The sequence below is a fragment of the Lichenostomus cassidix genome, chromosome 1 (genome assembly GCF_008360975.1).
Source record: "Lichenostomus cassidix isolate B80296 chromosome 1, HeHo_3.0, whole genome shotgun sequence".
Lineage (NCBI taxonomy): Eukaryota > Metazoa > Chordata > Aves > Passeriformes > Meliphagidae > Lichenostomus > Lichenostomus cassidix.
This window is the reverse complement of record NC_139479.1, coordinates 89,402,108-89,417,941: the sequence shown is the minus strand read 5'-3', so window position 1 is coordinate 89,417,941 and position 15,834 is coordinate 89,402,108. Positions and strand designations below refer to the sequence as shown.

At 36.0% G+C, this 15,834-nt stretch overlaps 1 protein-coding gene across 8 annotated transcripts in view; it reads left to right on the top strand.

Annotated features, from left to right (window-relative positions):
• STXBP5L (syntaxin binding protein 5L) overlaps window positions 1-15,834 on the top strand; it is a 184,078-nt gene that overhangs the window by 55,820 nt on the left and 112,424 nt on the right. For all 8 annotated transcript variants that reach the window (XM_085070131.1, XM_085070090.1, XM_085070122.1 and 5 more), the window contains exons 3-4: window positions 11,921-12,002; window positions 14,019-14,119. In XM_085070131.1, the coding sequence (XP_084926257.1) occupies window positions 11,921-12,002; window positions 14,019-14,119 (183 nt within the window). The remainder of the gene's footprint in view (window positions 1-11,920; window positions 12,003-14,018; window positions 14,120-15,834) is intronic.

Genomic DNA, 15,834 nt, shown 5'->3' with positions numbered 1-15,834 from the left:
GAGGAGTTCATGTTTTTGTAGAAAAATATATGTAGAAATTCAATGTCATGTTCTACATCACGATAGCTTAACTTGTAGGAAGGCAGCTGTTGTAGTTACCTATCAGTTTCAAGTTCTGATGCCTGTCTTTGGCAGAGAGGAGCCAAGACACTCAGCAAGAATAAATATTTGCCTTTAAACATGGTCAGTTTGACATCATCCCTTTCACAGGCATTTCTTCTCTTTCCATTTACTCATAAATCAGTTCAGTTTTCATGCCACAAATTAGTACTAAGATGTAAAACATGTAAACTGTGTAACTTTACCCTAGCTATATCCTTATATTTTTATCACATGTTAGGATGTGAGTATATCTCATATTTAAGATAAATCCATCAGCAAATATGGACAAGAAAGCCTCCAAGCATTGTCAGTAGCTGTGAGTATATCTTGTCAATGCTTGTTCTAATAAATCAGAATTCTCAGAAGACCTTGTACAGCTCCTGCTTTATCTGTACAGATAACTGGCATTTCCTTGGGCAAACCTAACTTCTAAATCTGTTTACCTACTCTGAAATTTCTGAATCCTTCCAAAGTATTGAAATTACAACATCAGAAGTCCCTGTTGAAGAAAACTGGGAAGTTGTTCAGGGTTGTTTAGTGTCCTCCCTCCCCCTCACTTTGTCTGGAGTATGTCAGAATGTAAACTTTTTGTTTCTCTGCCACTCCTTAATTTTTAAATACCTCTTGCATGACAAAGTTCTGATTTTTCTATGCTGATTCAGTGACTTTCTGGTAGGAATGATTGCAAACACTAATCAATTACATCCTTTTTTCCTTGTTATCTTCATATTCCTCCCCTCTTTTAAACATTTGTCTCCATTGCAGTACGTTTGTGTGTGTGCATGCATTTGTCTTTTCCAGTCTGATTTTTTTGGGGGTGATTTAGCAAATAAATTGTGGTCACACAAAGCATCCCTTAATAAATATATATTCATTTGGAAAGTTGATAGACTCTTGAGCCTCAAGTATTGGAAAACTCCTGCTCAGTTTGGTAAATTAAGCCATAAGGCAATATGCAACAACCAAAAATGGGCAGTCCAGTTTCCAAGTTCAGAATCACCCTAGTGTTTTGCTAGAAAGACATCCCAAACAATGTGATGTTTATGTGCACTCAAGTCAAATGGAGATATATATATGTCTTCCCCACTTGCTCCATATCAACCTTTTCTGTTTATATTCTTCTATCTACCTTAAAATTGATCTAGGTGATAGTTTTTATGCTGAATTTGGAAGAACAGTGCTTGGGAAAATAAAAGAACTTTTCCCCCTCCATTTAGATTAGTAAATTTCCCTAAGTAAGAAAGGAAATCAGGATATAGAAATACAGGAACGGTGACCATGCATAGATGATCTTTATATTTCTGTCTGCTTTTCACGTCTTGCAGAGAATACAGGATTACTGAAATGTGATTTTTGTGATTATTGTTTTTATTGTACAGATAAAGCTGTAATGTTACTGAATGATCAGTAATGTTTGTTAGGGTTTGAAAAAATGAAAGCTAAACACCTTCATGTTTAGCTTCACAAAGATTTCTGTTTTGACCTTCACATTAGTGAGAGTCAAAGGCTTTAACTAATTGGTGGGCTCCCTTTCTTATCCTAGCTACAGTTTAAGTATTTAAACTTCATATGGCCATATGAGTATTATCTCCAACTGCTGAAAATTAATGTGGGGAGAAGCTCATGCAATTGATATGTGTGTATACTCTGAAGCTGGATTTCTCCCTGTTTTGCTCCAGGTTTCTCCTCTCTTTTGCTTGTGCTACATGTGTGATAGATTGCTCTCTAAGAGCTGTCTCCCCATAGATGAAACCCATCTTAATAATTAAAATTATAATGGGGACTTCTCCAGTAGGTACAACGTATTGTCTTCACCGTATCTTGCTTTCTCTGCCCAGTTTGTTTCCCTGCAGGCTTCCTGCCTCACATCATGCTGCAGAAACACAAATTAGATTGAGCTTAAGGCATTTTTCTCATTGTCCTGAGCAGAGAGCAGGGCCCTGGTGGTGTGTCACATCATGCCAGGCTGCATCTGCAGCTGTTACTGCAGGCCTGCTTCCTGATGGAGATAACAAACCCAGCAGATCTTGCCAGAGATCGTGGCAATGGTAGAACAGAGCTGAACTGATAACCATCCTGCCTCCACAGCCTCTGCTGGGTCTCCTCATTCTGTAGAGGGGGATTTGGATTTTTGGGAGCCACCACCCCCAGAAGCACCATCATGCTGTCAGTTACCTGAGAGAGTACTGTGGCAGTACTTCAGTTCTCTCCAAATCTGCAAATAATCCCTCGAAGGGAGGCAGAGCTCTCTGTCTTTTTAATTAGAATTGCCAAGGAAATGAAGAAGTAGTTTTGATCCTTCTTGATTCTTGTCCAACAAGAATTGGGTTATTCTGAAATAATGCCATATTAGTATGGTAAGTTCTGAAACAGTGTCCTGCTTCAATGAAACATGCAGATTTTCAGTAATTGGCATGGAAAAACTGGGATCCTGGGAGATTTGTGGCATGTCCTATTTTATTCCCAGAAGTAGTCAGTCTTTTCTGAAAATGCAAATGCTCTTTGGAACTTATTCAGCATTCACTAACTACGCTTTCAAACCTTTACTCATGTTTTAACCCCTGCTAACTGATGTGATTATAAATTTTAGTTCAAATAAAGCATAAATGCTTCTTAAGGCTGATGTTAAACATGAACATAGTTTGTATAACACAATGTACAAGTGTCTATTTAAAGTGGCAAAATAATAATTCATACTCTTTTACACCAAAAGACTTCCTGAAATACATTTTACCCAGCTGCTGGTTACCTATTTCATGTATATTGAATGGAAGGGCTGATTAACTGTGGCCTATATTGTACTTTATTTCACAATCAGATGGAATAATTATGTGGCTCAGGAGGGTTGTAAAAGTGATAAATGTAGATAACATTGAACCTGTATCTTGGATGGGAAAAAAAGTGTGTCTTCCATGTAATTTGTTCCTAAAATATTTTCTTAAAAAAGATATGAGTTTTACTATGTAGAAAATAAAACTATTTAAGTTTGACTGATATTTGAAATGCCTTTCAACACGGGCATATTTATAGTGTCAATTATATGGAACTAAACCTAAAAATAAAATCCACCAGATGATTGAGAATTCATCCAATGCTAAATTAAATTTACTTCAATTAAATTCTTACATTTTGCTAATTTTAGTAATTCAAACTTGAATAGCTTTATTGTGAGTTTTGGCTTTTACTGATAGCACGTGTTCCTGTGTGCTTTTACACGACCATTCTTGCTTAACAAATGAAATTCTAGATTAACATCTTTCTCTATTAAGAGTCAAAAATAAATATATTGACTGGCAAAGGAGCTGAATATTAATATAGCTTAACAGAAATTTATAGAAATGTCATTTGTCTGTTTTTTTGGGGCGGGAATGAAATTACTGCCTAGTTTAACATATTGAACTTCCTTTTAATAATTTTTTGAATGTGAAGTATTTTCTGTGTTGTACCAGAGACCTCCTGGAATCATCCAATACTAAACAGATGATAATAGAGCTGAAGCAGTGGATGAATTTGAGGAATTGCTCATCAGCTGACTAACAAGCTGTGAGCAGTTTCCTGTAGAGTAATGGAATTATTTAATATTTTAGGCAGCACTGCTCTGCTTAAAAAGAACATGGTGTATGACCTCAGCATCTGTATTATCTTGTGGTTGGATAAACACTGAAATTAAATTATTTCTTTTGGCATGTTGATGTTATAGGGCACGTTCCTTGGAACAATGGAAATGTTCAAACAATCAAGCAAATGAATCTCTAAACCACTTACCACTTCCAAAGCCTGGGTCAAGATCAGGTGCTGTCTTTCCCAATGCAGTAGTACCTGTGTATTGGGGCAACTTTTTCTGGCCAAAGTGCCCTTGCATAATATATTTAATATTCTGTGATGTTATGAATGGAAATTTTCTGACATATTAATTACTGAGTAAGACAAAAAAATGCATCATCAGACCATCCACTTTCACTTCAGAGCCTCGGGATTGTATTTGCACAGTATACCTTGCTGCTTATTCCAGTATAATCAGAAAATTTAACAGAATGATTGTTTAATTTTATTTGTAAAGTTGAGTTCATACACTAAATATGTCAATCAGTATACAAGCTCTGCTAGTCATCAACTACTGGACAATCACCTCATTTTCATAACCTGTTAACTGTCTTAATAGCTAGTAATCTGGAGATTTTTCAGGGACTAAATTTCTTAAAATTAATTCTGGGATTATTTTGTTGGGTTTTTAGCAAGTAATTGTGAATTTAACTTTGAAAGAGAATAAGTTAGTTATAGAAAGCATTTGTTTTGTGTTTAAAGGGCTTTTTTGAATGCCTCATTAAGATGCTCAGAATTTTTTAGAGAACTATAGAATTATCTGACTGTTTCAGGAGAAATTTTTCACTTTTTGTTTCAGTTCAATGTTGATTTGTTGATAAAACTAAGCCAAGTGGTTTTGGGAGGGTCTTAGCACCTGACAAGAGTAAGATGTAGAACATTCTTATTGTAGGACAGAGCACAAAATTTCTCATGAAAAACAGACTTAAATGTGCTCCTGTTTGCTTCTGCTTTGCCTAAATTGGAGTAGCTCAACAGTGTGCAAGGCAGTGTTAGTCTTAAAATTCCACAATTGCTCATGAAACTCAGAACTAGAGTTGTGTGGGACTTATTGCTGTGACATACCTGGCACAGAGAATTAGCCAGAAGTAATTGCAACAACTGTTAATTATTCTATCACCACTGAACAAAGAACTTCTTTCCTAGATCTGTACTAGCCAAAACAGTGAAACAATTTCATGCAAGAGGAAACATTATTTAATCATTTGCTCTCATCTCCTATAGACTACATAATTTGCCATAGGACCTTCATCACCTTACTCCTAGTCTGGTTGTCAGGGCTGGAAGAAGCATTTGGGAAAACAGTCTTGCTTTAAAGATTTCCAGTAATGGCTAAGTGCTGTCTCTGTTTAACAGAGAAAGTATAATGTGTTTCTCAGGCTCTGTCATGATATGGATGAAGGTTTAATGTATTATCACAGTTACTGTATAACTTTTCTGTAGCAAGGGAGGAATTAATATTTGGGAAAATGTATTTTTATTTTTAGTTACATATACTTCAACAGGTCTTTTGACCTTTTTACAAAAGACTGATTATAAGATCAGTTTTCATTCTGTCTTCTGTTGTCACCAGTTGTTCTTCATAACTGGCAGCTATGAAGAAAATCTGCATCTTGTGATCACTGTTACTAATTGCTAAAAATTCAACTAACATAAGAAAAAAATCTCTGTTAAAGAAAAATGTGAAAAATACTAAGTTTTGACCTTATGTAGAGTTTATATAGTCTCTCATTTTTGCTTGAAGAGCACAAACAACAATTTCTTAAACCTTCTCTAAATCTGTTATCAGCAAATTCAGTGGCAGAGTGTACAAAACCAGGGAAAACAAATACTAACACAACATTTGTGCTTTAGTTTTAAATGCAGTTGGGTTTAATATGAAACCATGTAGATGGTTGCATTTGTCATCAGTGACTGCACATGTGATAACCTGAATCTGTTCTGTGTGTTCTGGGTGTACAGATCCACGTGGAGCAAATACTGTGTTAAATATTAATGTCTGAAGGCTGAGGGGGAAAAAAGCTAATCAAAATGGCTGAGTTAAGGCTACCTGCTTGGTTTCTTTGGTAAGACAGAGTGTGTTAGACTACCATCTGTGCCCACTGCAAACAGATGGGCAGCAAATGGTATGATTTGCATAGTCCTCTTAAAAGGCAGTAAATTGAATAAAATGCTGTGGTGTTATCAATTTTTTTTATCTATATCTGTATAGGTTGTTGCTCAGGACCTTGGTTATGTTGAAGTAACTTCTGGCTTTAGAGCTCACAGCCCTCTCATTTGTGTCTGTTTGGTTTTCCATAACCTCCAGTGTGCATTAGGGCAAGAGTGTTATTCTGTCCCAGTGTATTCTCTCTGTAGCTTTTTACCAGATGGGTTTGTAAACAGATACATTCCTCCTTCTCTTCCCTTTGACTGAACTGGTGTCTGCCTTTGTAAATGTCTCTGAAACACTGGTCCCTGTGAATGTAATCAATTATACTCTTCACTCGCTCCATGGATTCCAGTTTTCACTCATTGTCGCCTTTCTGTATGAGCTTGCTGAGGTTTATGACTACCAGGAAAAAAGAGAAAGCCCATTGTAAATGCAGCTTTTTAATGTTGGGGTTTTTTACTACTGCATGAAGTAAAACCTCAAAGTACGGATTTTTCAGCGTAGCTGCCTGGCAATGTGGAGCTTTTACAGGCTAATAACTACATGACTTCTCTTTTAGAAGTGAATTTAGAGCTAGGTAGTTTCTGTTAATCATTATATGTATATGTGTGTGTGTATATATATATGCATATGCAAAAGCAAATGTAAAATTATTGCTATTCCACAAATGGAATATGAAATTATTCACCTACATGTGGATGACATGATCTTTAAGGTCCCTTCCAACCCAAGCCATTCTATTATTCTAAGATTTTATGTTGTTTGTGAAATATTGCTGGAGTCAGTACCACTGAGCAACTGCTTTTCACAGTTCACTATTTCAGGTTTAGGGTTGATTGAGTTCGTTCACATGGTGATTGTATTCTCTTTCTGGAAGAGATAATTCCCAAAATGACTAAGACCTTGAAAGGCAGTCTTATTCAGAAGAGATGAAAATACGTAGCCCTGTGAGTTTTGCTGATTCTTGTGGTTTCTGCAGATACTTTGGGAAATAAAATAGCTTCTAGTATATAAACTTGTCATTAAATACAACATATCTATAAGCTTTAACCTGAAAGAAATCAAAGACTAGCCAAAAGCAAATCTTTCAGCCAGTATAGATCATAATGAATATTTAAGTGTTCCTGAAATTAACTCTTACATAATTTGTATGCATGAACAGAGAAATCTATGTCAAGAAAAATAAGCACAATGAAGGTCATTGTAGACAAAAGTCTCATGTTTATTGGTGCCAAAAATTTTTGCATTTATAAAATATTTCACGTGTAGCATCCTAAGATAGTCAAGTGCAGCAGTATTTCACCTTTTCATAGTAGAGAGAAAAAAAAGACCTGTTTATTTAACCACCTGAATGAGCTCAAGACATAATGAAGCTCATTGTAAAACTGAATCTGTCTATGTTCAAAACAAAACCCACAAAGATACTGCTTAATGAAGCAGTACCCAGTGAATCTGCAGCAAATAGAAGGCCATAAAGGTAGGAATAGGTTGTGTGTCCTTTGTAAGGAATTCAGTGAGCTCAGACACAAGCAGCTGACAAAATGGAGCTCTGTAGGGGTCACTTACTTTTTGAAGAGCAATGGAGAAGTCACAAAAGCCAAAACCAGTATGATTTCCCAATTTGTCATAGTAATAATGAGGTGGTACACACACATATTAATAAAACTGTATTTAATAAAAGAAATTATAAAATGCCATATATGTTTTTACATTGTATTAATGAAACCATTATCAAGATGATGTGTAGCTTTAGTTTTGATGCTTGAAGGAAGTTGAGCACACATTCTAGACTATGTATGAAAACACACAGGAATTATTCAAAGCTAAGAAAATTGCTGGTGACACGAAAGTAAAGGAGCTCAGAGTATTTTGCTTTTATTTCTGAAGAAGATGGATAAGATACAGCTTGGCAAAGTTTCAAAGCAGGACATTTCTGCTAATATGAAGTTATTTAATGTAGCACAAAAAGGCGTAATGAGATGCAAAGGCTTGAAACTAAAGTTAAATGTTTTGATTCCACATATAGCATGACATTCTTTATAGTGAGTATAACAAGACACTGGAGCAATACACTTCAGAAATCAAAGTATAGAATATCTCATGTAAAGAGGGAAAAATCAGTTTGCACCCCAGTTTTTTTACTTAGGACTTAGGCATTTATTTGTACCAGAATATGCACTGTCCTTAGTAGACAGAAAATTAATGTCTGTGAGACTTGGAGAAAGTCCATGAAGGAACTGTAAAAATATGTATTCCTGGAACTGAAAATAGCTATGTTCAGAATTGCAAATCTAGGTGCTAAAGGTGCTGTTTTCATAATTGTTATCTTCTGACAAGATCTGCCCTGTGACACAGATACAACTGACTAACCTCCTGGTTGGTTGTTCAGTTGGTTAGTGGTGTGGTTGAATTCTTTGATCATACTAGTACTTGATTATTTAGATAAATACCTTGGTGCTTTTTTAACTGATAAATCGCTCAATTCAGTGAAATAAGTCTTCTGCAAGGAAAAGCTGTCCTATATTCGAGTTACACCCTAAGTCAATTTTGCGGTTGGTTTATGTAATGGAGTAACACCAACCCACAAGCATCTGCTCTTAGGGTGCTGGGTAGTCCTACTCAAACATGTACCAGTCAGTGCAGATCAGATGACAAGGACTCCAGGCAGCAATGCTACTTCTGCTGCACCCCACAATTCCCAAATGTTTTAAAGGAGAAGCTATAAATAGAGATTTCCCATTTACCATTATTAAAATGGTAGATGTGAGACCATGGTTTCTGCTTAATAATTATAATGCTTGCTTTAACGTTCATTTCTGTACATAGATTGCTTTTCGTCGTGGAAGAAAGAAGTTAGTTAAGTGCTCAAAAGAAGTTAGAGCTGCTAATTTACATAGCCTGGTGTCATTTTCTTCTACTGAAGAGTTTTGGTTTTGAAAAAGGTGCCATATATAATTTGGAAGTTTTGACTTGATGGGCTATCTGCTAACTGCCTTGGCATGCCTTGGAAGGAGGGTTTTTTTGATACCATATCTTCACTTCCTTGCCCTTGCAAAGGGGAATGAATCAGACTGCAGTCCTTGTTATTGCCAAAAGATTTAATCTCACACTACTAAAGAATCACTGTCTAAATGAAGAAAAACGTGTCTCACCTCAGCACCTTCTGACCCTAAGAATTTAAATACCTGCTGCAAGTAACACTGGCCTCAACTCTGGGTGTCCCTTCTGAAGTATCTGCATTTTTGGTGCTCAGTGAACACCCAAGACTTGCAGTATTTGGATTCCATTAGTATTAACCTCTGAGAAGAATGAGACGCATCAGATCTGTTTTATCACATGGTAGAAGTGAGTCATGGAATTTAAAAGCCGTGGGGGTAGTGTGGAAAATGGTCATAGTGCTGTGAAAAGATTTGGTCGTTGTTACTTCTCATCATGAATGTAATCATTCACTGGCAGCTTTGATTTCCAGGACATGAAAGTGTAAATTCTTGGTTACTAATGTATTATGCTGTCATTGAAGTCTGCATCTTGGAAGATGAATCCAAGTACTTAAAATTAGTCACCTTAGCAACTGATATTTTTCCCCCAAATAATTATAAGCTTTGGAATATCAGGATGTTGAAATACTCAGTGAAGAATTGTTGCATACAAGTGAATGAGGAGCAAAAAATCCTATTTCACACAGATCTTAAAACCAGGATTAAATGTAGTTTTCAGAAAGAACACTTTTCTTTTAGAATGTTATTACTGTCACACTTTCACTGCTTGATGCACATAATTCTAATTCTACTTGCTTCATTCTAGATCCCAAAAGACATCCAGACTTAGTTTTCATCTTTTTCCCTTTTATGTATAAATTAGAATAATCTGTCATGGTTTTGAGGGCCCCTGGGAGATCCAACATACTGATAAGAGAGAAGATAGTGACTGGCTTTTATTCTTGAAACCTATGGTGTCTACTTTGAGGTGTTCAGATGTGTTAGTACCCCCTTTTAATATCCTCAGAGATATTCTATTCTCCCTGATAGCAGAGTCATCATTTAGTGAAAAGGCAAAAGTAAAAAGAATAAAACTGAACTGTAGGTCCTTCTTCTGCTGTGTGTCCTGTTGGAATACACTGCTATGAAAAGATTTGATGAGGTAAGGTGATACTTCTCCATGCTTGGCAGCAAAACACAGAATTTGCAGAAGATGGACTCAAGTGCCAAGAACATGTGCCAAGTCATCAAACCTCTTCAGCTCCTTCTGCTGGAAGGACCTCAGTGCAGCTCCCAGAATGTTTGAAAACCACCAGCAGTCAGTGCTAATGCTGCTATTTAAGTGTCAGTCCTCACTTCAGGGCAACTGGCCAGAATGAAGCAGACAGCAAAATTTCTCTCTTATTTTAGTAATTTGTCAATAATTTAGTAATTTGTATTTCATGGTGAACACTGATGCATATAAATGTGAATTTTTGGAGAGTGCTTTGTTTGTTTGGGATATGCTGAGTGAAATCATCAACTTTTTTAGGATGTTTCCTAGAAAACTGACTTAGCATGATGCTGATGCTGAAGGGTGACAGCCACTTAATCAGGGTGATGCAACTGTAATTTTCATTAAGAACAATCAGTAAGCAGTGCCATGTATTTTTACTGAGTATTAAACTCAGGTTAAAAGGAAAGGACTTACCTGTTAAAAGTTCCAGTTACCTTGAAATCCCAGGTGGGTTGGTTACTTACTTGGTTAGTTTTGGTACTTTCTCTCATGTTACAAGAAGTGGTTGTTAAATGTTAAAAAAAAAGCCACAGAACAGTCCTTCAGGATGGACCAGAGGATTACCATCAACCCTTAAAAAGTGCCTTAGGCTACAATACATCTTCATTGTCCATTTAAAATAGGTTGTTTAAAAGATGCAGGTTTTTATTATTTTATCAGTTATGATTGTATCAATGTCTACGGTTTGGGAACAGAGTTACTTACTTTTTTTCTTTCCCTTGCTGTTCTGTAATTTAGCTATGGTGTTTTATATACAATTTTTCATCTATAAATACCAGTTTTGTAAAACTACCTCCAGCTTACAATTAGAGAAATGAAGGCTCAGATAAGAAAAGATACTTTTTTTCCCTACGGTTATCCACTAGACCAGTTGGCAAAATCATGAGTAGAGTTCAGGTCTCTCAAGGTCAGTGGTGTCCATTAAGCTTCTTGTTTAATAATTGGAAAAGTAATTGTTTCATACTTTTGAACTTTTAAACCTCCAATTGACTAATTTACACATTATACTTCTTGAAGGCCAGTGTTGGAAAGGTTTACTGCACATCTCCTGCGAAAGGGGAAGTAAAGACTCTGACATTTACCTGCAGGTAAAATAAGTGGACAGTTGGCTTTTTTTTTTTGTTCAGGTTTTTACAATATGCTAATATGATTGTATATTAGAAGTAGATCAGGCTCTGTGTTGTAAAATCTTGTTTCTGATCATAATTCTGATGGTTTTAATATGTGAAGGTGTTTCATATGTTTCACACAATATGGTTGCTAATAATGTATTTCATATTTCTCCTTTTGCTTTGCTTTTGATCTTCAGTCATTTTCTGGATCAACAGTTCCTTGTTAAAGTCTCTGGCTCAGATGGGAAAAACATCATCTGCTAAGTTAGGGAGATGACAATTTAGCATGTGCAGAAGAAGACCTGAAGGGAACAGACAAAAAGCTACATTCATTATATAGCTGGTCTTGATAAGTGCAAAAATCTGGTACATATATGTGTTTTATAAACAAACAATGTATAAAAATAAACTTAAGATGCATCCTGCTGAATTTATGTGTTAATTCATGTACTTCATTTCACAGGTGAGAAAAACCAGGCAAGAACAGCTCACTCACAATTGCACATGTTTCAGGCTGCTGATGTTGATACTTTAATTAGAATAGTGGAAAGTCAGCATGAATTCTTTTGTTTTACAGAAAGCAAGAAGAATTGAGGTTAATTAAAGGTTAATTAGAGTTTAATTGGTAGTTCTTTCTTTCCCTCTTTACTTCTGGTGATAACAGGAATGTTAGAATCCTTGACTTTGATGGCAACAGATTGGGCAGGCCTGGTGTTGATTGCTACTGCCAACATGAAAGTGGTGCTGCAGTTCTGCAGCTCCAGTTCTTAATCAATGAGGTAAGGACATATTTACTCCGTTTCTTCTGTATAAATTTAGCTGAATAAGTCAATTCATGTTATTGTAATTGAGTGATATAACTTCTCACATTGACAAATTGTGCCAACAAGTAAGTGGTGTACATCCAGAGGACATTCAACATACAGCCTTTTAGAAGAATATTTATGAGACTGCACTCAGGGAAACGTATTGCCTTCCTATACATCAGTTTAAAGTACTGAACAAAAGACAGTCAATATATGAATGTGTGTGAGTAGATGTAAAATCCATTAAGTTACTAAATACGCTACACAGTTCTGGTTCAAATAGAAATTAATAAATGAGCTAAATCTTTCTATCTAAATATATTGATGGTTATTGGCTGAAAACTCAATAGTTGGGGAGATGCTATTACTTGAAGCAAGGAAAAGCAATTGCAGGGATCATCAATCAAACCATCATGCTTAGTCTTTGTAAATGGTTTGTCAAAAGCAAGTTTAGACAACATGAATAAACAGTGCCAGATTATAGCTTGCTTTGTGAAGAAGATTCTGAAGCTGGGAATCAGCAGGAAGACTTTCTGGAGACTACAAATCAGACTTCTTTTTTTTTAGCACCTTTTAAGATGCCAAAATCTTGGTTCAGTTTTGATTAATTTTGTCCCATGACATAAGGAAACACTTTTGACAGTTTCAAGTCCTCTGACTGAATGTGGAGAACTTAGAACTTCTCAGGGGAAGAGTTTTAGTTTTATGGGTTTTGTATACCTGAAAAATACTTTATTTTTTCCTACATCTATTTGGAGAAAGTAAATGAACCACAGAAACTGAGGAGGGAGGACTGAAGCTCTAAAAATAGTCTGGTGAAATTCTTTAGAGGAGTGCAGGGATGAGAACAGGAAGGCCAAGGTTTGAATCAGTGTTCTTTCTTTACATTAGGTGACCAGCAAATGCCCTAATGCATAGGATTAATTTGATTTCTGTGGTAGACATTCTTTCTGACCCTTTTTGGTAGATGAGAATTAAAGCATGGATTACACTGTATTAGAGAAGTCTCACCTCCATCAATTTCATTTGCATAGGTCAATGTTGAAAAGAACAGTTGCTAAGTTATCAGTCAGTTGTAGATGGTATGAACTAATCTTTTCAGTGACACCCTCATCCTTCCTCAGTGTAAAGCATTGACTTGTGTTTGGGCAATCTGTTCCTCTTTGCCATGGCAATACACAAGAGTAGATTTTCTGTGCTAGGCCTGATCTGAGGTGTGAGCATAGTAAACCACTGCAGGAGTAGTAGGGAACTTCCCCTGCAGTTACTTTTCACATGTCATCAGTGTTCTGAGGTGAAGAGAAAGGGAGGCAAAAGCAGGCCTAGAATAAGTTCACTCCAAGCTGCTCAGTCAGGTGCAAGTCTGGACCTTGAAAGATGACCATTTTTTGGACACCAGAAGCAGAACCAGTTTTCAGAGTATTTCTGATCTGTTATAAAGACTCTGTCCTTCTGTCCCTATCTCTTAATTATTCCTAGGTCGTCTCCTCTTGCTACCTGTCCCTACTTTCTTATCCACATCCTCTTTTCACAGTTCCAGTTTTGAATTTTCATCCTATCTTGATAGGACTACTAAGCTGTGCTTGGCACTGTCACTTGTGTGCCTGTGCATGCAGTAATCCCTTTATCCTTCAATTACATCTTTCATACTCACCTTTTTTAGTAAGTGTTGTCTGTTCTCCATTTTTAAATCTCTATGCTTACATGAAAGGTGTGAGAGTTGGCTTGTGTAATCTTGGTATAAAGCTTTGAGTTTTAAATTGATGGAGTTTTAATTTAACTTTGGCTGATCTTGTACTAATTTAAAATGTTTACATTTACCAGATCCATTCCAATTGTATGTTATTTATAGTAGAGTTGGGCTTTTTTCTGGAAAAACAGTTTTTCATAAACTGTCCAGTTTATGGGTAGATCATTAACAGTGAGGATCACTTATGAATAAGAATCTGCAGAAAAATAACATGTTGCTGTATTTTGTGTCTGCTCCAGGGTGCTTTGGTCAGTGCGTGTGCAGATGATGCACTTCATTTGTGGAACCTCCGACAGAAACGACCAGCTATTCTACATTCTCTGAAATTTAACAGAGAAAGGTAAGACTATATGACACCAAATAGATCTCTCATTACAAAAACAATGCTTTCTGGATTTGTTGTCATGCATTTTGCCTCTCTACAGGTGGATATGGTTTTGCCTTGAATATCTTTGAGGTTTGTTTCTGTGGAACAAAAACTTCATTTTCTCTTTCTGCAGCTTTCTCAGAGCTAGAAACATTTGGTCTGCTTTTTGCCAAAATGTTCTTCATTTTACTTCTATTTGCATGAACTGCTGTGAACAGCAATGTGGATGTTTTTTCTTTAGACCAGACACAAGCACTCATTTTTGGCTGCTCTGTTCATTAATAGACAGAGTACCTTAACTGGCTGTATGAGGGTAATAATTATTTTCTGTATCTTGAAATGATTTTATTTTTGTAAAATATGGGAGGTTTAGCAGAAATAAGGTGTGAATTTGGGAAACACTGGTAAGTGACAAGTGAATCAGAGTGTTTTTCTAAATTTTACTTTATCACTACCTAATTGTAGGAATCCCTACTGAAAACAGATTGAATGAGTGATTGTAATTTTCAAACTCAAACAGGAGCTGAGCACTTCTATCATTATTTAGTCACCCAAGTAAAACCTGGTATGATGTTATGGAACTTCAGTGCCACACTTCTGTTAACATTAAGAATAAGTTCCAAGTTTCTATTAAGGAATTAGGGCAGTAGTCACGAGACCAAGATTCAGTGCATGAATGCAACAGTGGTTTTTGACTGGAAATTTAACTCATATTATCATTTTGTTAGCATGTACATTCAGTGTTTATTAAGGTGCAGCAACTTTTTTGATATTTATATATTTGCTTGTGCAGTGGAGAAAGATCCCAGCACTTCACCAGAGCTGTCAAGTAAACAGCTCATCAAATCTTTAGCTGCAGCACATCTGAAAGTCATTAGAAATACATTTTTCTTTGTTGTTTATTATCGAGCTACATGTCCTGTTTGCACTTAAATGTCACTGAGGTGCATGTTTTGTAGTGGGAAGTACTGTATGATAATTTAGGAAATATACAGCTTTATTCCAAAGAGTTTATAACCTCTAGCAAAAGTGTATCAAGTGGTTTGGGACTGCATGAGGGAAGATGAAAAAGAAAACTTATGTGTGCATTTCTAGTTGCTTCTTAACAATAAGTTCTCATTTTACATATGGTGAAATGCTTGAATCTTGGTATTCTCATCAGGTAGGTGCATTATTCACAGTTTGTCATTGATAAATCTAAGTATCACAGAAGTTATTCCAGTACATCTTGGTGTAGGTCTCCCAGCCAGCAATCTGACATACAACCTAACCAGTCATTGCTTATAAGAATGCAACCTTTGTTCATCTCTGCCTTCTCTTCAGAGACATTAACATGTTATCTTGGTCAATATTTTATCAGAACTCCTTGCTAGAAGAAACTCACATGTGTGTGTGCTTTGCTAAGAGCAGAACATTTGTCATCACACTTACCTAATTCTTTTTTTTGTCTGACACCCTAAAACATTGGGCAAAATATTTACAAGCGAGTTGTTTAGAATACTGGAAAATTTGGCTTAAAACCAAATTTTTCCCTAATGATATTTTTGAACTGAGGCGCAAATAGGATCTGAGAATGCAGTTATTTGTAACAAATGCATAGCTAGCTATACTGCCTTTTATCAAAATCTAGTAAGTTGTGAATTAAAAATTACTGTTAGTTCTTTTATGCATATTTTATGTAACTGGTT